The 22765-nt window shown below is 43.0% G+C and overlaps 1 protein-coding gene across 3 annotated transcripts in view; it reads left to right on the forward strand.

The window, feature by feature from the left end:
- Positions 1-22765, forward strand: part of BRAF (B-Raf proto-oncogene, serine/threonine kinase) — a 136325-nt gene that overhangs the window by 20396 nt on the left and 93164 nt on the right. For 2 of the 3 annotated variants that reach the window (XM_079786536.1, XM_079786534.1), the window contains exons 2-3: positions 7088-7189; positions 17049-17312. In XM_079786536.1, coding sequence (XP_079642662.1) covers positions 7088-7189; positions 17049-17312 — 366 coding nt within the window. The remainder of the gene's footprint in view (positions 1-7087; positions 7190-17048; positions 17313-22765) is intronic. The other variant, XM_079786535.1, reaches the window with a different exon arrangement.

The following is a 22765-nucleotide window of genomic DNA, read 5'->3' on the forward strand; positions in this document are numbered from 1 at the left end:
GCCCCTATATCAAAGATTGGAGAATGAATGTTCATTTTTACAGTTTTAAGTTAAAATTAAATGTTTAAGGTTTTACCATTGCTTAGGATTTCCTCTTTTTTAGAATGGCCATTTATGTTCTCAGAACTTAGCATCCTCCTAGCTACCTTACAGAATTATTGTGAAGGCATTAAATCTATCAATAGTAATTCAGACTCTCATTACTTTTTATCTATAATTATGGAATGCTTTTAATGGGACTCTCACATCGTAAAATAAATGTCTAATAAGATCAAAAGCCATGTATAACAATAAGAACTACAAATTTAAAAAAGTACTGTATGTGCTAGCTTTTAAATGTGGTTTGTGCAATCAGGAGTGTACTATAAATACATTATCAACACACACACACACACACACACAAATTCAGAATTGTGATTATGTGCCCAAAGAAAAAATATAGGATGCAGTTTAGTGATTATCTAATATAGATTGGGAGGAGGGTGATCAGGGGAGGCCTCTCTGAGGAAGTGAGATTTAAAGATCTCTTCTTCTATCTGAAGAAGCTGTGCTAATTTGCAAAAAGTGCCAGGCAAAGTTTTTTCCAGGAAGAAGAAATAATGTGTAAAGGCTTAAATCCTTTTCCCCTGAGAACAGGAACAAGATAGGGATGCCCACTTTTACCACTCTTATTCAGCATAGTACTGGAAGTCCTAGCCACAGTGATCAGACAAGAAGAAGCAATAAAAGGCATCAAATTGGAAAGGAGGAAGTAAAACTCAGCTTTCTGTTCGTATGTTATCAGTGAAACCTTTAAGTTTAACCACTCTACAAAATTATTAGCCACCTACCTCCCTCCTGCTTCCCAGCTTTATTTTTCTTTATAACTTTTTATCACCATCTGACATAATATGTATTCTGTTTTTTAAAAGGTCCTTTTCTTCCCACAACTAGAACGTATGCTCCATGAGTTCAGGAACTGGTTTAATTGCACTATATCTTCATTGCCTAGAACCCTGGCACATAACGCCACTCATTAAATATTAGTTGAATGAAGGAATTTAATATACAGTGATCTACTTTTACTTAAATTCTAACTACTGTCTCAACGTTCTCACCTGCCTTATGTTACAGAGTGTGTAAAGTGTCTGGTTAGAATACCTGATGACAGAATATTTCTTCCACTTCTCAGAGACACATAGACTATGCAGCATCTATGAGTAGTTTTGCCATTTATTAGCTCTCTGACCTGGGCCAAGCTTGTTTGTTTGTTTGTTTAAACTCTGTTCCCTCATCTGTAAAATAAGAATAATAATAGTTCCCACCTTATTAGATTGTTGGAAGGAGTTGAACAAGTTTAATATATACAGTGTGTAAACAGTGCCTGGTACAAAATAGGCAGTATATATAAGATTGTTACAATAATTATAGTATAGTATCCTTATCACTTGTTATTAGAGTACCTGGCACAGGGAAAATAGAATTGGACGCCAGAGAGATGTTATATTGATGGAGAAATTGGAAGACTTTGAAAACTGACAGTATGTTATTTTGGAAGGGGAAAATAAAGCAAATGAAATAGCCAGGTGATATATGTATGGTAACATTGTATTTTTAAAACATTCACACACCATGAAATGCTCTTCACAAAATATTATTCGTTAATTCAGGGTTTATTAAAAAGTACCTAAAACTAGTGAACATACAGTTTAACTCTCTCTTGAGAGTCTTAGTAGTACCATTCTAGGTACATTGGAGAGAAGATAATTCATTACTTATACTGGGTGCCTTAGAGCAATTGGACTTCATTTTCTCATGGAACCCTAGTGGAGAAAGAATGAAAATATCTTCACTGAGGGTGGCTTCTATTTCTCTGATCTTATCTGTACCCTGTTACTTCTCTAACCTCAGTTGAATTCTATTGAATGTGATTTCATCAGTCTGCTCTGAGCTTTCCCAGAATATAGAGTTTTTAATATTTTCATGCAGCCAGCACCCATAAACTACCTGCTTTATACTAGTGTACCTGGGTGCTAGGAATAAAACTGATCAATGTGATCAACTTCAAGGAGCTTACAGTCCTAACAGGCCATTATCCCCAGTTAGTTACTTGTGAGAGTGTTTCCGCACAAATCTTTGATTTTAGTGTTGTGGGATGTGGTTCTGTGGAGTGGTGCCCAGAGTTTTAGAAAACTGAACAACTTGGGAGAATAACTTGGGATAGGAGGTTACAATGCAAGAAAATTCGAAACTCAAAGGCTAACATGGGCCAAATAAACAAGGTTTAAGTTTATGTGGGCTGCAAAAAAACAAAAGCTTCAATTTTCATAGAAACATAGGTTTATTTCGATAGAGACATGCCGAATACAAAGGGCTGAAATAAATGAGTAGTTGTTAGCATAAAATAATAGAACATTTTAATAAAATTAATATTTTTCTTTTTTTTAAATAAACCTTTATTGTTCAGATTATTATAGTTGTTCCTCTTTTTCCCCCATAGCTCCCCTCCACCTGGTTCCCACGCCCTGCCCTTACCCCCTCCCCACTGTCCTCGTCCATAGGTGTATGATTTTTGTCCAGACTCTTCCCGCACCCCCCACACCAACTTCACCCTGAGAATTGTCGGTCCACTCCCTTTCTATGCCCCTGATTCTATTCTATTCACCAGTTTATTCTGTTCGTCAGATTTTTTATTCACTTGATTTTTAGATTCACTTGTTGTTAGATAATGTATTTGTGTCACTTCGTTGTTCATAATTTTTATCTTTACCTTTTTCTTCTTCTTCCTCTTCTTAAAGAATACCCTTCAGCATTTCATATAATACTGATTTGGCAGTGATGAACTCCTTTAGCTTTTTCTTATCTGTGAAGCTCTTTATCTGACCTTCAATTCTAAATGATAGCTTTGCTGGGTAGAGTAATCTTGGTTGTAGGTTCTTGCTATTCATCACTTTGAATATTTCTTGCCACTCCCTTCTGGCCTACATAGTTTCTGTTGAGAAATCAGCTGACAGTCGTATGGGTACTCCATTGTAGGTAACTAACTGTTTTTCTCTTGCTGCTTTTAATATTCTCTCTTTGTCTTTTGCCCTTGGCATTTTAATTATGATGTGTCTTGGTGTGGTCCTCTTTGGATTCCTCTTGTTTGGGGTTCTCTGCGCTTCCTGGACTTGTAAGTCTATTTCTTTCACCAGGTGGGGGAAGTTTTCTGTCATTATTTCTTCAAATAGGTTTTCAGTATCTTGCTCTCTCTCTTCTTCTGGCACCCCTATAATTTGGATGTTGGTATGCTTGAAGTTGTCCCAGAGGCTCCTTACACTATCTTCATGTTTTTTTATTCTTTTTTCTTTTTGCCCCGGGTCTCTGTGTCCCTTGGCACCGTGCTGGAACAATGATCACTGCAAGCACCTCTGAGAGAAAGCCACCCTCACGTTCCAGCCTGATGCCAGACAGTCCAGTTTCTCTCCGTATGAGTCTGGATCCCCAGAGTCTCGCCCTGAACTGCAGTTCAGAGCAGTCAGGAGCTTTTATCTCCCTCCCGATTGAAAAAGATAACAGTATACCGAGTTGCCAGCTCCTTTTGCACGCGCCTCCACACCTCCACACTTCCACACCTCTGCACCTCCTTCCAGACTCAGTGCACTTTTCTCTTTCCTTTTAGTTGTAGAATTTCCACTCAGCCAGCCTTCCTGTGGTTCTGGATGATACTTGTTTTGTCTTTTAGTTGTAATTTTAATGTGGTTGTGCGCGGCAGCAAGTTCAGGTGTTTACCTATGCCACCATCTTGGTTCTAATATTTTTCTTTAACATTAACTTACCAGACACTGAATAACTGCATAAATTAATAAGCATAATGTAAATAAACCCATTTTTCTTGTTCTCTGGAAGTGAAATATTTCCTGTTGCACACACCAAACAAGTCTGTCCAAGACTAATGACGTGGCAATCAGCTGCTAAAATATTCACTGCTAGTATTAGTGGAGAGAAATGGTGTGCCTGTGCTTAAGCCACGTAAGGGAAATGAATGCAACACGATTCTAGTAATCAGTCATTAGCAAACGTTGTAGTTCATTATTAATAATTATAACTAATAGGATATTGTAAAAATCAAGTTACTAAATTTTTATTAAAGTGTTTCTTACATATCGTTATATTGGCTGAGCAGCAAAAATATTCGTTGTGGGACGCATGCAGCTCACAGACCACAAGTTTGATATGCTTGCTGTAGGGTTTCACATGATAGACATCTATATTTTAATTCAATTTTGTTCCAACTCCAAAGACAGTCCCATTCCATTTAGTTATATGTATGTGACCAAAATAGATCTCTTTAAAATTGAGTAAATTTAGTGGATGACTTTATGGACCATTTAAAATAGTTTATTTGTGGTGCTGGTTTTTGTTTGTTTGTGGTTTTTTCCCACATAATCCCAGTAACTTTAGGGTTTATATGCTCTTAATTAGCCAGAAAAAAAAATCTTGGTCCTCTTATTCCATTTTAGATTAATTTCTAAGTTTAACTCAAAGTTTACTTATTGATTGCAGGTTCGTTCCCTATCCCCAGTCGGGGCATGTGCAGGTTGTAGGTTTGATCCCTAGCCCCAGTCGGGGCACGTGCAGGAGGCAACTGATCAATGTTTCTCTCTCTCCCCCCGTTTCACTCTCTCTAAAAATTTTTGTTTATTCTGAATACTCATGTATTTTATTTTTTTTATAGTTGAGAATATATTGTATTACTAGTATAGAAAAAACCTGTAAAGTCCTATATAATTAAACCCTAATATGCAAATTGACTGAACGGCAGAACAACCAGCGGAATGACCGGTTGCTATGACGTGCACTGCCCACTGAGAGGGAGGCAACCGGCAGTGGCGATCAGGGGATGAGGAAGGCCAGCAGGCAGCGCCAGGCTGCCAGCCAAGGCAGGTGCCAGTGGGGGCCCCCCTGATTGCCCTGCCTGCCAGTTGCCCCACAGAGGGAGGCGACTGGCGGTGTGTGGGGGGGGGGGCTGGCTAGCAGGTGGTGCCAGGCCCCTAGCCAAGGCAGGTGCCAGCGGGGGCCCCCCAATCACCCTACCCACTGGTTGCCCCACATATCAGCCTTGATCACCAGCCAGGCTTAGGGACCCTACCCTATATATTGGGAACAGTCTCTTAGATTTAAAAGTTAAAACCTGGCAAGGCTACTCTAACACTGAAAAAACAGGATGATGCAGCGATGACATGCATGGACTCTGGCTTGCACATTTTGTGATCAGCCCTGATTCTGACACTTATAACTATATAACAAAGCCAATTACTTAACTTCTCTCTGCTTCAGTTTTCCCACCCATAAGACTGGTAAAATGGTACTACTGCCTCAGAAAGATCATGTTATGTACTATTTTTTATAATCAGGACAAAAAAATGTAGCTGCCCATACAACAGCAAGATGCCTTTCACCTGTATGAAAAGTATGGTCACTGGTGCATGCAGCGTCCCAGATTGCGAGAGGGATTTCCCACTGATGGTTTAGGCCCGATCCCCACGGCAATTGGACATCCCCTGAGGGCGCAGACCGGGCTGAGGGACACCCCCCACCCTCCGGTGCACGAATTTTGTGCACCAGGCCTCTAGTCCTATATAATCCTATCTATAAAAGAGTAATATGCAAATTGACCATCACTCCAAGATGGCTGCCACAAGATGGCCAGCATGGGAGGGCAGTTGGGAGGGACCAGGCCTGCAAAGGAGGGCAGTTGTGGGCAATCAGGCCAGCAGGGGAGGGCATTTGGGAGGGACCAGACCTGCAAGGGAGGGCAGTTAGGGGCGATCAAGCCTGCAGGGGAGGGCAGTTAGGGGCGACCAGGCCGGCAGAGGAGGGTAGTTGGGGGCAATCAGGCTGGCAGGGGAGCAGTTAGGCATTAATCAGGCTGGCAGGGAGTGGTTAGGGGGTGATCAGGCTGGCAGGCAGAAGCGGTTAGGGGCAATCAGGAAGGCAGGCAGGCGAGCGGTTGGGAGCCAGCAGTCCTGGATTGTGAGAGGGATCCCAGATTGGAGAGGGTGCAGGCTGGGCTGAGGAACACACACACCCCCTGCACGAATTTCGTGCACTGGGCCTCTAGTAAAGATATAATATGCAAAGGGTCGTTACTCTGTGAAGCATAACGACCGACCATGTAACAACCAGATCATGGATCAGCAGGAGGGTGGGGCAGTGAGCTACAAGCGGGTAGCGGAGAGCTATAGGAGGGAGCAGGGCAGCAAGTTATGAGAGGGTTCAGGGGGGCAGAGGGAGCTACAGGAGGGCAGGGCAGCAGGTGGAGAGCTGCAGGAGGGGGCAAGGCAGCAAGCTATGAGAGGGTTCAGGGGGGCAGAGGGAGCTACAGGAGGGCAGGGCAGCAGGCGGAGAGCTACAGGAGGGCGGGAGCGAGCTACTGGCTGCAAGCGGGCAGCGGAGAGCTACAGGAGGGTGCAGGGCAGCAAGCTATGAGGGAGGTGCGGGGGGGAGGGGGCGCGGGGAGCTACAAGAGGGTGGGGCAGCGAGTGGAGAGCTACTGGAGGGCGGCAGCGAGCTACTGGTGAGCTACTGGTGCACGGATTTGTGTGAAGGGCTACTAGTCTATATATATAAAAGCCTAAGCGACTGTTACAATTCAACGACCAGAATGACCAGTTGACCATTGTGCTCCCACAGCCAACCTCCCACGGCCAGCCAACCTCCCCTTGTCCCTCCCCCCGGCCGGCAAACCTCCTGCACTCCCTCCTTCTTTCCTCCCTGTCCAGCAAGCCTCACCCGGCAGCCCCCTACTGGCAGCAGGCCCCTAGGCCCCAGCCAGCAGCCGGCAGGCCCTGACTGGCCTGGCCCCAATTGAGACGGGGCGAGACAGCCACAATAGGCCCTGATCGCTGGCTAGGCCTAGGGACCCCACTCGTGCACAAATGATGTGCATCGGGCCTCTAGTGTTTAATAAAAGGGCAAAACCACTATACTAAATAATTAAGTTTTCTAAGCTCTAAATTTCAAGGATTATAGGCAGTTGCTGCAATATTTTGATAGAAATCTTGAAGTATTTCTAATTCCTTTCCTAAATTATTTTTATTTAAATTGTTTTAAAAATGTTTTTTAGGTGTGGAATATCAAACAAATGATTAAGTTGACACAGGAACATATAGAGGCGTTATTGGATAAATTTGGTGGGGAGCATAATCCACCATCAATATATCTGGAGGTAAGCTTTTGAGTATTATATCTGTAGTAATTTTGAAAAGAAAAATAATGCATGTATAAAAAGCATTTGTACTGATAATATTGGTTATCTTAGGTAGTTGGATTAGAAACAATGGGAAAAGAGAATTAGTTTTGTCTTTGCTTTTTAATCTTGTTTCACTTGTTATAATAAATATGTAGTATTTTGTAATTTGGAGAATGTCAAAATTAAGAGAAAGTTGTATTTGAACTCCAAAATTTTATTCTGTTAAAAAAAAGTTTAAAAAAAAGAAAGAAGATGATTCTGGAGGTCAGCAAATTAGTTGCCATGTTTAAAAAATGGGGAGAGTTTTGTAAAATATCTTTTTTCCAGAACAGATCTCCCCCAAATTGGTTTTTGCTTTCTTATAGGTAAAATTTATAATGTTTAAATATTAAATAGCTCAAAATTACTTAGCTTTACTGTTTAATAGTGCCTTGAGGCTTTTGTATCAAGCCTTGAGTATCATTGTAAATTTATAGAGTTAGTCATTGTTCTTAATGCAATGAGGTAGTAGTTACTATTCTAATCACAGATAAGCTTTCTTGGCATTAGTTTCCTTAGGGTAAGTCACTCAGATTCCACAGCCAGCAAGCTGTTACGGAATCTAGGCAGTCAGGGTCCACAGCCTGTTCTGCTTACCACTACACTATTCTGCCTGTCCCTGTAAAAGCTGGCTCCACCATAATTACTAGCCGTAAAGGGATATAATCCTAAATTACAAATGATCAGGTTACCATTTGCCTGCAAGTGCCAGAGATTTTCAGGCATGGATCGACAGACTCCTAAACTAAATTTTTTAAAGAGCAAGTTAAATCTTCAGTATTTAATGAGAGAGTTTGCATTTCTAAAATAAAATTGGAAGTTTGAAAATAACTGCTAATATACTGTTCTTTTTATATGGCTTATCCCAGAGCACACTACCAGGTAATATTAGTGCTAGGAGTAGAATTCATACCTCTGAATGCTATCTGTCTTACTTGTATGTCTGAGGAGGGCAAGAAAGGAGCCATAAGGAGGCATATTATAGTCCTGGGGAAAATAGTAATTCTTTGTTAATCAGAATTAGGCAACTTTAACCAGCAGTTTTTTCTGTCCACCCTTTCTCTGTCTTGGGAGACATATACAGTAGGTCCTCGGGTTACGTCGGAGATCCGTTCCTACGGCGCGACGTAACACGATTTTCGCTGTAAGTTGGAACCCACCTACATAAGCTCTTACGTCCCTCACATGGAGCACATACACAGCAGTAATGAAGTGAAACAATAAAAAAAAAAAATTAAAAGAAAGATAACAGTTCTTGACCTTTACTTGTGGAAAATAAATAATAAAAAACATAAAGCATATATGTACATACGTCGAAATAACGGAACTTTTTTTTTTTTATAAATACTGTAAATGGGAGATGGCGATGTAACCACAAAACGACTTGCGTGGTTATAACTGTGTAACAAAGCCAATTACTTAACTTCTCTCTGCTTCAGTTTTTCCACCCATAAGATGGGGAAAATGAAACTACTGCCTCAGAAGGATCATGTTATGTTGTTTGTTTTTGTGTTGTTGAGTTGTAGGAGTTCTTTATATATTTTGAATATATGTCTTGAATATCAATCCTAATCAGATAGATAATTTGCATATATTTTCTTCCATTTTTGTGGGTTCCCCATTCACTCTGATGATAGTGTCCTTTGATACTCAAAAGTTTTTGTTTTTTTTTTAATGAATCTAACATCTATTTTTCTTCTTGTTGCCTATGCCTTTGGTATCATCCAAGAAAGCATTGCCCAATTCAATGTCATGAAGCTTTTCCCTATGTTTTCTTCTAGGAGTTTTATAGTTTTAGTTCTTATGTTTAGGTCTTTGATCCATTTTGAGTTAATTTGTATATGTGATGTAAGGTAAGGGTCCAGCTTTTGCATTTCATATCCAGTTTTTCCAGTACCACTTGTTGAAAAGTCCTTTCTCATTTAATGGAAATTTTGATAAATGCACTTGTCAAGACATTTTACCATATATGTGAGAATTTATTTCTGTGCTCTCTACTCCATTGGTCTATATGTCTGACTTTATGCCAGTACCACACTGATTTGATTACTATAGTAAAAGCTAAGTTTTGACATCAGGAAGTATGAGACCTCTAACTTTGTTCTTTCTTAAGATTGTTTTGGCTGTTTGGGATCCCTTGAAATTCCATATGAATTTTAGGATGGATTTTTCTATTTCTGCAAACACTGGGATTTTGATAGGAATTGCATGAATCTATAGATTGCTTTAGGTAGTATTGACATCCTTAGTCTTTTTTTTTTTTTAAGTATGTTTTTATTGATTTCAGAGAGAGGAAGGGAGAGGGATAGGGAGATAGAAACATTGATGAGAGAGAAACATCGATCGGCTGCCTCCTGCACACTCCCCACCGGGGATTGAACCCACAACCCAAGCATGTGCCCTGACCAGGAATTGAACCGGCAGCCCCTTGATTCATAGATCAACACTCAACCAATGAGCTACACCAGCTGGGCAAGAGTCTTTAACTCTTAAATATGAACAGATATCTCTAAGAATAAACAGAAATGTGAAGAAAGCTTTTTAACAGAAATATAATAACAGAAATGGTCAAAATATGTACAGAGAGCAGAAGAAAATTATAGTTAACATCAGAGATATGAGAAGACATACTAATCAGTTCTTGTTTCGTGGCTGTACTAAAGAAGCAAAAGTAGCCCTGGCCAGTGTAGCTTGGTTGGTTGGAGCATCATCCCATGCACCAAAAGGTCTCAGGTTTGATTGCCTGTCAGGGCATATAACCTAGGTTGCAGGTTCACTCCCAGGAATGGGGCACATCCAAGAGGCAATCCCTCTCTCCCTCTCTCCCTCTCTCCCTCTCTCCCTCTCTCCCTCTCTCCCTCTCTCCCTCTTTCCCTCTTTCCCTCTCTCCCCCCGCCTCCTTTTCCTCCCTTCTCTCTAAAATAAAAATAGGGAAAAAAACACACACACAAGAAAACATATCCTTGGGTAGGGATTTTTAAAAAGCAGCAAAAGTAATAGAAAATCAATTGACCATAAATGTAAGGCTTTATTTCTGAATTCTTTAATTCTGTTGTGTTGTTCTATATGTGTATCCTTATTCCATTACTACATTGGCTTTGATCTTCAGAGTAAATTTGAAGGTGTTGCTATTTTCTAAGTGAATTAAAAGTGGGGGTGGGTGGGGGGTGGGGATGAAGTTAGGAGCCAGAGAGGCATGGGAAAGGTTGGAATAAGTATTGTGAAGAATTTAATATGATGTTAAAAGTGAGTAACATTTTTCAGACAGTAGTATGCAGCACTAAGTTCCGTGAATTGATAATGGAACTAATTGGCCTAGTTTCATTATTTTCTCCATCAATATGTCGTAACCTGAGAGGAAGAACGGAATAATTGAGTGGTAGGATTGACCCAAGATTAGTATTTAACAAACAAGTTAGTAAAACAATGAGACTTACCCAGAGAATCTAAGTTGTTACCAGTGTCATTGTTGAAATGAGTCACTATTACTTAAAACAAGACAACAAAAACCTAAATCTGACAAACTTGAAGGGATTAATATTGACCATGAACACATTAATGTGGTAGTGAGATGGAAGCTTAAAAAGGTGGGATAAGTGTGTGCATAGCGGTATGGGATGTTATAAACTGAGATCTCAACATCATTTGGAACTCTTGTAAAGAACGATATAGTATAGTTCTAGATCTTGAAGGTAGTGTGGAAATAAATGCCTTTAGAGATTCAAGGTATAAAGAACTTTAAGGCAAGAGTATTAAAAGAGTACTAGGTGTACCGGTTAATAATGGATTTTGTAATAAAAAAATAAAAACCACAATAATTTCAAGAGAAACATCAAAAGTGTTTTATTCAAAGTAATGTCCATCGCTAGCTACATATTTCCCCCATCTTTCAGGTAATTTGTGGATACTGTCCCAATAGAACTTCTCTTGTTTTAAGGCAAACCATTCAGAGACCCAATTTTCCACTTCTTCAGACGTTTTGAAGTGCTGCTCAGAAAGTGCGTGTGCCATCGATCGGAACAAGTGGTAATCTGAAGGAGCAAGGTCTGGTGAACATAGCGGGTGGGTTAATACTTCCCAGGCAAGATCTTTTAACGTGTCTGGAACTGGTTTTGAAGTGTGTGATGGTGCATCATCATGAAGCAAAATTACTTTGCCATGTCTTCTGGCACATTCTGGTCATTTCACGATCACAGCGTGGTTCAAATTGATTATTCGTTGTCTGTAGCGATCAGTATTAACGGTTTCACCTGGTTTTAGAAGCTCACAATACACCACACCTTCCTGATCCCACCAAATGCAGAGCATTGTCTTCTTTCCGAAGCCATTTGGCCTTGCGGTCGATGTTGATGGTTGACCGGATCAACCCATTTGTGCATGTGAGATTCTCAAAATAAATCCACTTTTCATCGCCAGTCACAATTCGATGTAAAAAAGACTTTCTTTCATGCCATTGAAGCAACATTTTACTGATGACTTTTCAGTTTTCCATTTGTCTTTTGTTCAGTTGATGTGGCACCCATTTTCCTTCCTTTAAAATCTTTCCCATTGCTTGTAAACGATCGGAAATTGTTTGTTGAGCAACGTTTAATCTTTCTGCAAGTTGTTTTTGAGTTTGACATGCATCTTCATCCAATAATGCTTGTAATTGTTAGTCTTCAAATTTTTTTCGGTTGACCTAGATGTTCTTTGTCCTTTACATCGAAATCATCACTTTTAAAGCATTTAAACTAGCGTTCACAAGTATCTTGAGATGGAGCATGTTCACCATAAGCTTCCCAAAGTATTCGATAATTTTTTCTTCAAAATAATGAATTAAAACATCCCGTAAATGCTCTTTTTTTGGCATGAAATCCGATATTTTTAAGTGTAAAAATATCTATGATGTTAACACCTTCAGCAAATTTGACATAGGAAGTTTTGAAGCTTGTTGTCAATACAATAAAATAGCATACATATCAAATCGCATATATATCAACATATGTGAAACTCCATCTATTGAAAAAAATCCGCATTATTAACTGGTACACCTAGTAATCAATATCCACACTGAATGCAGCCAGGATAATAGGGTGAAATGAACCAAGCCAGGTACAAAACAAGATAGGCAAGTGCGTGGTAGATTGCAGATGTAACAATGGAGAGAGGTAGAATAAATAAGTAAATGTTTTGTACTTAAGAAAAGGTGAAGGGCCTGGCCAGTGTGACTCAGTGGTTGAGTGTCGGTCAGGTCACATGCCTGGATTGTGGGCTCAATCACCTGTTGGGGGGTGTGTGTGTGCAGGAGGCAACTGATCAATGGTTTTCTCTCATCATTGATGTTTCTATCTCCCTCTCCCTTCCTCTCTCTGAAATCAATAAAAACATTAAAAAAAAAAAAAAGAAAGAAAGAAAGGAAGAGGTACTGATAAATGCAGTGAAATAATAGTTTGTAATCCACAATTGAGGAAATAGTGTATTTTCAAAAATTAAGAAAAACGTTTTGATAAGTAATATTCAGAAGTTTTATTGTTTACATGTGTTTCTTTTCCTAAGGCTAACTTTGTGTAGTGAATGTGCTGCCCAATAAATAAGAATATTTGATCTATGCAGGGAGGAACTTTTGCCTCCCTGACTGCATATTTACAATCTTCAAAGGGTAGTAAATGCATTGGTCTTTAGTTTTGTGATCTGAGCCCCAAACAGTGCCAAGCACATGTATGCTCAATATATATTTATTTAAGGCTCAATAAGTGGAGCATATAGGAAGAGCTGCTCATAAATAATTAGCACTTGGAACTGAAATTTGTATAGAAATACAGATAAGAAAATTTTTAATCTATTTGGTTCTTATGCCCTGGAATGCTGTGAAACATTTCAAGGTCAGGGTAGGGCCTTTAAGTAGGTTGTAAAAAAGGCTATTTACCTCAGTAGCTCATTTTAGTATTTTCTTCTTTTTTTTCCCCCCAAAAATATAAGGTAAGATCTAGCATACCACATACAGTGACCTTTTCTGAAATGAAATTGTTGCTTCATTCTCTTCTACCTTTGGTAATTCTTCCTTCCTTGTAGAATGAATTTCAGGCTTCATAACATGATATCTATACTAATAAAACGGTAATATGCTAATTAGACTGAGAGACCTTCTGGGAGACCTTCCAGACATCCTTCCAGACAAAGACATGGTGGTGGGGCCGAGGCAGAGGCGTTTAGGGACGATCAGGCCAGGAGGGGAGGGCAGTTGGGGGTGATCAGGTTAGCAGGGCGGCAGTTGGGGGCAAGCCAGGCGGCGGGGGGGGGGGGGGGCAGTTGGGGGCGAGCAGGCTGGTGGGGGTGCAGTTGGTGGCGAGCAGGCTGGCAGGGGGGCAATTGGGGGAGAGCAGGCTGGCGGGGGGGCAGTTGGGGCGATCAGGCTGGCGGGGGGGCAGTTGGGGGCGATCAGGCTGGCAAGGGGGGCAATTGGGGGTGAGAAGGCTGGCGGGGGCAGGGCAGTTGGAGGTGACCAGGCTGGCAGGGAGGGCAGTTAGGGGTGATCGGGCCAGCAGGGAAGCATTTAGGGGGTGATCAGGCTGGCATGCAGAAGCTGTTAGGGGCAATCAGGCAGGCAGGCAGGTGAGCGGTTAGGAGCCAGCAGTCCCGGATTGTGAGAGGGATGTTCAATCCCTGTGGGATCGGGCCTAAACTGGAAGTCGGACATCCCTCTAGGGGTCCCAGATTGGAGAGGGTGCAGGCCGGGTTGAGGAACACACACCCCCGTGCACAAATTTTGTGCACCAGGCCTCTAGTAACTAATAATAGACAAACATGTAAATTGACCGTACCTCCGCTACACCCTCAGCCAATCAGAGTGAGTATGCAAATTAACCCAACAAAGATGGGGGTTAATTTGCATACGCAGGCACCCAGCAGCCTGGGTCCCAGGAACTTTCTCAGCACCCAGGTCACTCCGAGGTAGGCCCCCCCATGGGTCCTGAGCAACCTGGGAAGGGGTGGAGCCAGGCGATCGGAGGGAGCTGGGGGTCCCCTGCCCAGGCCCCAAGCCTTGGCCAGAGGATTGGGGCCTGGGCAGGGGCAGAGCCAGAGATCGAAGGGAGCTAGGGGGCTCCTGCCCAGTCCCTGAGGCTATAGGCCTGGCAGGGGTGGAGCTGGTGATTGGAGGGAGCTGGGGGTCCTCTGCCCAGGCCCCAAGCCCTGGCCAGAGGCTTGGGCCTGGGCAGGGGCAGAGCCGGGTGATTGGAGGTAGCTGGGGGGCCCCTGCCCAGGCCCGGAGGCTTTAGGCCTTGGCGGGGGTGGAGCTGGCGATCAAAGGGAGCTTGGGGTCCCCTGCCCAGGCCCCAAACCCTAGCCAGAGGCTTGGGGCCTGGGCAGGGGCGGAGCCGGGCGATCGGAGGGAGCTGGGGGTCCCCTGCCCAGGCCCCAAGCCCTGGCCATGGTTCTTTAAAGCAGTTGTAATCACCCCATACTATAGTTCACCATTTCTCCCTTAAAGATGAAGTACTACAACCATTTATGAAATGCTACGGGGAGAATAAAGGTTTAGAAATGACAATTCACAGCTCTCGAGTTCATTATTGGGCTGCTGAGAAGCAGATGAATATATTTTTATTTGTGTTAGTACTATATGTGAGAAATAAATAAAGAACATTCTTGATACAAGAATGAGGAAGGAAGGGGGTCTTAACCTTTTGCACTCGGATGTCGAGTGTGACTCGACACGGTTAGCATTAGAATAAAGGAATCGAGAAAAAAGCAAGCAAGTGCAAATGGTTAAAAGGCTAATATTTTTTTTAAAAGGCTAATATTTAGATGGATGGAGTAAGTGGGGAGAAGAGAGTACTGAGTACAGCATAAATTGTGTAACAAAGTAGGGAGGCAGAAAATTTTAAGACATAGAGGAAAAACTATAAACTACTATAGTTGAATGTCATACCTGGGACACAGTAAGGGATCAATATATATTTGTTTCATTTAACTGAAGACTAGGAAAACAAACAATAAGACTGAAAATGTGGTGGGTAAGGGACCAGATTATAGAGCATATACATGCATATATATATATATATATATATATATATATATATATATATGTGTGTGTGTGTGTGTGTGTGTGTGTGTGTGTGTGTGTGTGTATATATATATATATATATATATATATATATATATACACATACACACCATATTTTCTGGCGTATAAGACGACTGGGCGTATAAGATTTTCCTGGGTTAAAAAGTTGTCTTATACACCGGAAAATACGGTATATACATATATACATATTATATATATGGTATATATACCAGAAAAGCAGCGTTACTGTATTTTCCGGCATATAAGATGACTTTTTAACCCAGGAAAATCTTATACGCCCAGTCGTCTTATACGCCAGAAAATACAGTATATATACTAGAGGCCCGGTCCATGAGATTCATGCACTGGGGCATGGAGGGGGTGGGGGGGAGAGGAGGGTGTCCCTCAGCCTGGCCTGTACCCTCTACCAGTCTGGGAGCCCTGGGGGATGTCTGATGGCTTAGGACTGCTTCCCGCAGGGAGTGGGCCTAAGCCATCGGTCGGACATCCTTAGCGCTGCCGCGGAAGCAGAAGTTCCTGCCACCGCCATTGCGCTCACCAGCTGTGAGCCTGGCTTCTGGCTGAGCGGTGCACTGACCACCAGGGGCAGCTCCTGCATTGAGCATCTGCTCCCTGGTGGTCAGTGCACATCATAGCAACTGATCATTCCGCTGTTCGGTCAATTTGCATATTAGCCTTTTATTATACACTAGAGGCCCAGTGCACAAAATTCGTGCATGGGGGGGCGTGTCCCTCAGCTCGGCCTGCACCCTCTCGCAATCCAAGATGCCTCAGGGGATGTCCGACTGCCAGTTTAGGCCCGATCCCGTGAGGGTCGGACATCCCTCTCACAATCCGGGACTGCTGGCTTCTAACCGCTCGCCTGCCTGCCTGCGTGATTGCCCCTAACCACTCACCTGCTTGCCTGATTGCCCCTAACAGCCTCTGCCTACCTGCCTGATCGCCCCTAACTGCCTCTGCCTGTCTAATCGCCCCTAACCACTATGCCTGCCTGCCTGATCGCCCCTAACTGCCTCTGCCTGCCTAATCGCCCCTAACCACTCGCCTGCTGGCCTGATCGCCCCTAACCACTCGCCTGCCTGCCTGATGACCCTAACCGCTAGCCTGCCTGCCTGCCTGCCTGCCTGCCTGCCTGCCTGATCGCCCTTAACTGCCTCTGCCTGCCTGCCTGTCTGATCGCCCCTAACTTCCTCTGCCTGCCTGTCTTTTCCCCCTAACCACCTCTGCCTGCTTAATTGCCCTTAACTACTCTGCCTGCCTGCCTGCCCCTAACCACTCTTATTTTTCTGACAAATCTAATACCTCATCTCCTTTTCAACTTGTTTGTCTGTTCTTAGAGCAGGGGGAGAGGAGTGTGAAACTTTATGTGCCAACAGCTTTTTTTTGGTGGGGGGGAAACAATTTTAATGAAGAGGGTACGTATCCTTGATGTAGTATAGTATTTTATACTATCTTCTTTTATTAATACTCATAGATATTATAGACATCTCTTACATGTGTGTATCAGTTTTTCATTGTAATATAATGTAGTATCTTATAACAAAAGATTTATTAATTTAAAGGTAAAAGTAGTCATTTACAGTACTTCCAGTGCTTATTTTGAAACTCATAACTTAAAACCCTGTTAGCTAAATTATAAAGAGATTATCATCGAGGACTTAAATTTTATGTTTCCTTTTGTTACTGTCAGGAAGAGTTCCAGATTCACTGTAAATCTACTTTATTTTGTAGGCCTATGAAGAATACACCAGCAAGCTAGATGCCCTCCAACAAAGAGAACAACAATTATTGGAATCCCTGGGGAATGGAACTGATTTTTCTGTTTCTAGCTCTGCATCAACGGACACCGTTACATCTTCTTCCTCTTCTAGCCTTTCAGTGCTACCTTCATCTCTTTCAGTTTTTCAAAATCCCACAGATGTGTCACGGAGCAACCCTAAGTCACCACAAAAACCTATTGTTAGAGTCTTCCTGCCCAACAAACAGAGGACAGTGGTGAGTCAACTTTTAATATCATCATTCCTTTTCTTTGTATTTTTCAGAAAGACCACTTGTTGAAAATGAAATATATCATCACTTTATACTCAGTGGTCTTACAAATTGAAGCATTCCAAACAAGGAAGGAAAAGAAAATTATTTGGTGCCAAAGTCTGTGTTCCTTAACTATAACAAATAGTATTGTTTTTAGTGTCAGATTTGACATTTAATCCTACTTACCAAACTTGAACCATGCTCAAGTTTAAATACTAGTTCAGAATCAATCAGAATTTTAAGACTAGTGCTTACTTGTTGTCTAACATCTATCAGGTAAGATTCATTCTTCACCCTAGAGAATTCTCTTTGGATTTATTTTTTCTCTTGTTTATATAAGTTTTGATTGTTGATCATTAGTATCACCGTTAGAATAGAGTACTCTGTAAGTTTCATTTAGAACAGAGAAATCTGAAGAATTATTTTGGATGGTCTGTAATCCTCAAGTGCAATAACTACTGTCAGTAGATTTAGTAAATAATGCACCCTTATACATCATTACTTTTTATAATGCATATTGCTTTTGATATTAACAAAAACCATTTCATTTCCAATAAAGTCAAAGTAGTTTTTAATTATTTTTCTCAGGCAGCATCAGTGGTAATGCTTGTTCTTCATGAAAAAAGTTTGCTCACCTGTGCTATAGTGACCTCCAGTAGGGTCAATTTTTCACCATGTGCAACAGAGATTTGAGGATTTATGTGTGGGAACATAAGACTAGGCCTTGTGACACAGACATAGTTGGGATTTAGATCTTTACATAAAGCTGAGCCTTGAAGAGCTTTACCTTCAACAAAAGGGTGAACTGGAAGGAAATTGATTCACCAGCATCCTATCTAATAAAATAGTAATATGCAGATTGACCATCACTCCAACACACAAGATGGCTGTCCCCATGTGGTCAAAGATGACTGCCCCCATGCGGACACAAGATGGCCACCACAAGATGGCCAGCAGGGGAGGGCAGTTGGGAGGGACCAGGCCTGCAAGGGAGGGCAGTTGTGGGCTATCAGGCCAGCAGGGGAGGGCAGTTGGAAGGGACCAGGCCTGCAAGGGAGGGCAGTTGGGGCGATCAAGCCTGCAGGGAAGGGCAGTTAGGGGTGACCAGGCTGGCAGAGGAGGGAAGTTGTGGGTGACTGGGCCTGCAGGGAAGGGCAGTTGGGGGGGACCCAGACCTACAGGGGAGAGCAGTTGAGGGGGGATCAGGCCTGCAAGGGAGGGCAGTTAGGGGTGACCAGGCCTGCAGAGAAGGGCAGTTAGAGGTGACCAGGCCTGCAGGGGAGGGAAGTTAGGGGAAAACAGGCTGGCAGGGGAGCAGTTAGGCATCAATCAGGCTGGCAGGGGAGTTGTTAGGGGCAATCAGGAAGGCAGGCAGGCGAGCAGTTGGGAGCCAGCAGTCCTGGATTGTGAGAGGGATGTCCAACTGCCCGTTTGGGATCGGGCCTAAACGGGCAGTTGGACATCCCTCGAAGGGTCCCAGATTGGAGAGGGTGCTGGGCTGAGGGACACCCCCTCCCCCGTGCACGAATTTCGTGCACTGGGCCTCTAGTACATAAATAACAGTGAAACTTATCTGTCTTTGCCAGGGTTCCAGATAAGAGTACCCTGTGTACTTTTAGACCTAGTCTCATCAAAGTGTGGGTTTCCCTGCACCCAAGAAATTAATGTAACAACTGGTACTAGAGGGGTAATAGCATTCAGGGGCAGGGCAAAAGTAAATGAAAACCCTCCCTGGCCCATTCAGGTCCCTGAATTCACAGAGAGAATGCCCTCGTGACAATCTCAAAATCCTAATTTATAAAATATAAAAGGAAACTGTCTACTATTCATGAGTTAGAAGATTTAGAAACAGCTAAATTAGACTACTAAGAAGGAACAAAACAGAACTTCCAGGTAGTCTTCAAATTTTAAAAAGAAGGAAATCCTACCTTTTGCAACAGCATGGATGGACCTGGGGAATATTATGTTAAGAGAAATAAACCAGTCAAAGAAAGACAAATATCATGTGGTTTCACTTATATGTGGAATCTAATGAACAAAATAAACTAACAAATAAAATAGAAACAGACCCATAAATATAGAGAACAGACTGACAGGGTTGGGGGACTGGGTGGAAAAAAAAATCCTCATAGACACAGACAATAGTATGGTGATTGCCAAAGAAGAAGGGACTTGGGGGCAGGTAGAAGAAGGTAAAGGAATAAATTGGTGATAGAAGCAGATTTGACTTGGGGTGGTGAACACAGAATACAATCCTCCCTAATAAAATGATAATATGCAAATTAACCATCACTCCGCTACATAAGCCACGCCCACCAGCCAATCAGGGCGAGTATGCAAATTAACCCCAATCCAAGATGGCTACAGCCACAGAGAGCAAGGTTTCCCAGGTAACAGAGGAAGCCAAGCTTTCCATAGCCGTTGCAGGCCTAAGCCTCCACTCAAGCTACAAAGTTTCAATTATAGAAGGTAAACAAATTCAAACAAATGGCGGCAGAATGGAGCTTGAGAGAGCAGGCCAGGGTTGCCGGCGGCAACAAGGGAAGCAAAGCTTTCCGCACACCCTGGCCAGGCTCACCCGCTTAAGGCTACAAAGTTTCAATTGTAGAAGGTGAATTAACTGCCACAGAAATGGCTGCTGCCCCGGAGAAAGCAGCAGGCTTGGCTCCGCTCCAGGCTACAAAGTTTCAATTGTAGAAGGAAAATAAATTCCAGATACCAAGGCCTCCGCTTGGGTTGCCAGGGGGCGTGGCCGGCCTGCAAACCACCACAGGCCCCTTGCTCAGGCCCCCCCACACCCCAGGGGAACCCCACCCTGATCTGGGACACCCTTCAGGGCAAACCAGCTGGCCCCCACCCGTGCACCAGGCCTCTATCCTATCTAATAAAAGAGTAGTATGCAGATTGACCATCACTGCAACACACAATATAGCTGCCCCCATGAGGTCAAAGATCCTGCCCCCATGTGGACACAAGATGGCCACCACAAGATGTCCAGCAGGAGAGGGCAGTTGGGAGGTACCCGGCCTGCAAGGGAGGGCAGTTGAGAGGGACCAGGCTTGCAAGGGAGGGCATTTGGAGGTGATCAACCCTGCAGGAGAGGGCAGTTAGGGGTGACCAGGATGGCAGAGGAGGGAAGTTGGGGGCAAACAGGCTGCCAGCGGAGTGGTTAGGGGGTGATCAGGCTGGCAGGCAGAAGCAGTTAGGGGCAATCAGGAAGGCAGGCAGGCAAGCAGTTGGGAGCCAGCAGTCCTGGATTGTGAGAGGGATGTCCGAATGCCCGTTTAGGCCCGATCCCACCAGGATCGGGCCTAAACGGGCATTCGGACATCCCTCCAGGAGTCCCAGATTGGAGAGGGTACAGGCTGGGCTGAGGGACAACACCCCGCCGTGCACGAATTTCGTGCACCGGGCTTCTAGTATACAGATAATGTATTATAGAATTGTACACCTGAAATGTATATAATCTTATTAACCAACTAGAGGCCCAGTGCACAAATTTGTGCACCCATGGGGTCCCTCGGCCTGGCCTGTGGGATCGGGCCAAAACCAGCTTTTCCGATATCCCCTGAGGGATCCCGGATTGCAAGAGAGCGCAGGCCAAGCCGAGGGACCCCACTGGTGCACGATTGGGGCCTGGGAGGGATGTGGGAGGTTGGCTAGCTGGGGAGGGACTGCGGGAGGGCTCCAGGGCGTATCCAGCCTGTCTCACTCAATCCCGATCAGCTGGACCCCAGCACCACTAACCTACCCACTGACTGCTCCCTGGTGGTCAGTGCACATCATAGCAAGCGGTTGAGCAGCCTTAGCATATCATTAATATATTACGCTTTGATTGGTTGAACGGATGACCAGACACTTAGCATATTAGGCTTTTATTATATAGGATGTCAACCCAATAAATTCAACTAAGAAAGAAAGAAAGATCAGTGGATGACAGTTATCATCTATGAAGTATTCTTGCTAAGAATGATTACAAGTTAAATGTCAAGTTTTTGCACCTTCCATTTTACAAGAAACACAGGGAGATAAGCACCATGAGGAAACAAGAAAAATGTGGACATCCTCTAAGATAAACCACCTCAATGTCATGGAGATTAAAAGGTTGGGGATTTCTCTGGCTGGTGTGCCTCAGTTGTTTGGAGCATCGTCCCGTGCACCAGAAGGTTGCAGGTTCGATTCCCTGTCAGGCCACATACCTAGGTTGCTTGTTCAATCCCTAGTCAGGACCATGTATGGGAGGCAACTAATCAATGTATCTCTCTTACATAGATGTCTGTCTTTGTCTCTCTCTCTCTCTCTCCCCCTCTCTCCTTCTCTCTCCTACTCTCCACCTCCTTCCTTCTTTGGAATCAATAAAATAAAAAAGTGGATTATTCTATACTAAATAAGACTAAAGAGACATAACAACTAAATACAGTGTGTGGTCCTGGTTATGGATTAGGATGGGGAGAGCTGTAAAAGACATTCTTGAAACTTGGAAAATTTTTAATGTTGACTGAACATTTGATGTTGTGGAATTATTAATTTTTAAAGTGTGATAATATACAGGAGAATGTTTTTATTCTTGGGAAATACATGTGTAAATATTTAAGGGTACATTATAATCATGCTTACAACTTTCTCCCCCTCTTTTTTGAAATATAACTTAAGTATAAAAATCTCAAGTGTGTACAATTCAATGACTTTCTACAAATGTAACTGCCATGCAAATTAAGATACAGAACATGCCAGACCAGTGTAGCTTAGTGGTTGAGCATAGACCTGTGAATGAGGAGGTCATGGTTCGATTCCCAATCTGGGAACATGCCCAGGTTGCGGGCTCAATCCCCAATATTGGATGGGCAGGAGACAGCTGATCATTGATTCTCTCTCATCATTGACGTTTCTATTTCTCCCTCTCCCTTCTTCTCTAAAGTCAATAAAAATGTACTTTTTTAAAAAAGATACAGAACATTTCTAAGTGTTTGAGAGGATTCTGCTACCCTCCCCTCCCCCCCCCCCCCCCCCCCCCGCAACTTCAATTCAGGACCCACCCTCAAGAGTAACCACTATTCTGACTTCTCAATCAATTTGGAACTTATTGTCTAATAATATGATGGAAAACAAAATGTGGGGAGAGAAAAAAAATAATTTTTAATCTAAGTAGAAAGAATTTCTTCTAATAGAGTTAGAAAAATTCAAACAACATAGAAAAAGAAAACTGGAAAGTTGAAAAGAAACAGTTGTCTCTAGGAAAAAAAACTATTGAATGTATTGATGCTGACTTGAGGAAGTAGCAATGTAATATCTATATCCTATCTAATAATAGAGTAACATGTAAATTACCATCACTCCGCTATGCCCACGATTGGGCGGCGGGAGGCTGGGGGGCGGGACTCGGGATGGCCTATCCGGCCATTGAGAGGCATGGATCC

This window comes from Cnephaeus nilssonii (assembly GCF_951640355.1).
Source record: "Cnephaeus nilssonii genome assembly, chromosome: 12".
NCBI lineage: Eukaryota > Metazoa > Chordata > Mammalia > Chiroptera > Vespertilionidae > Cnephaeus > Cnephaeus nilssonii.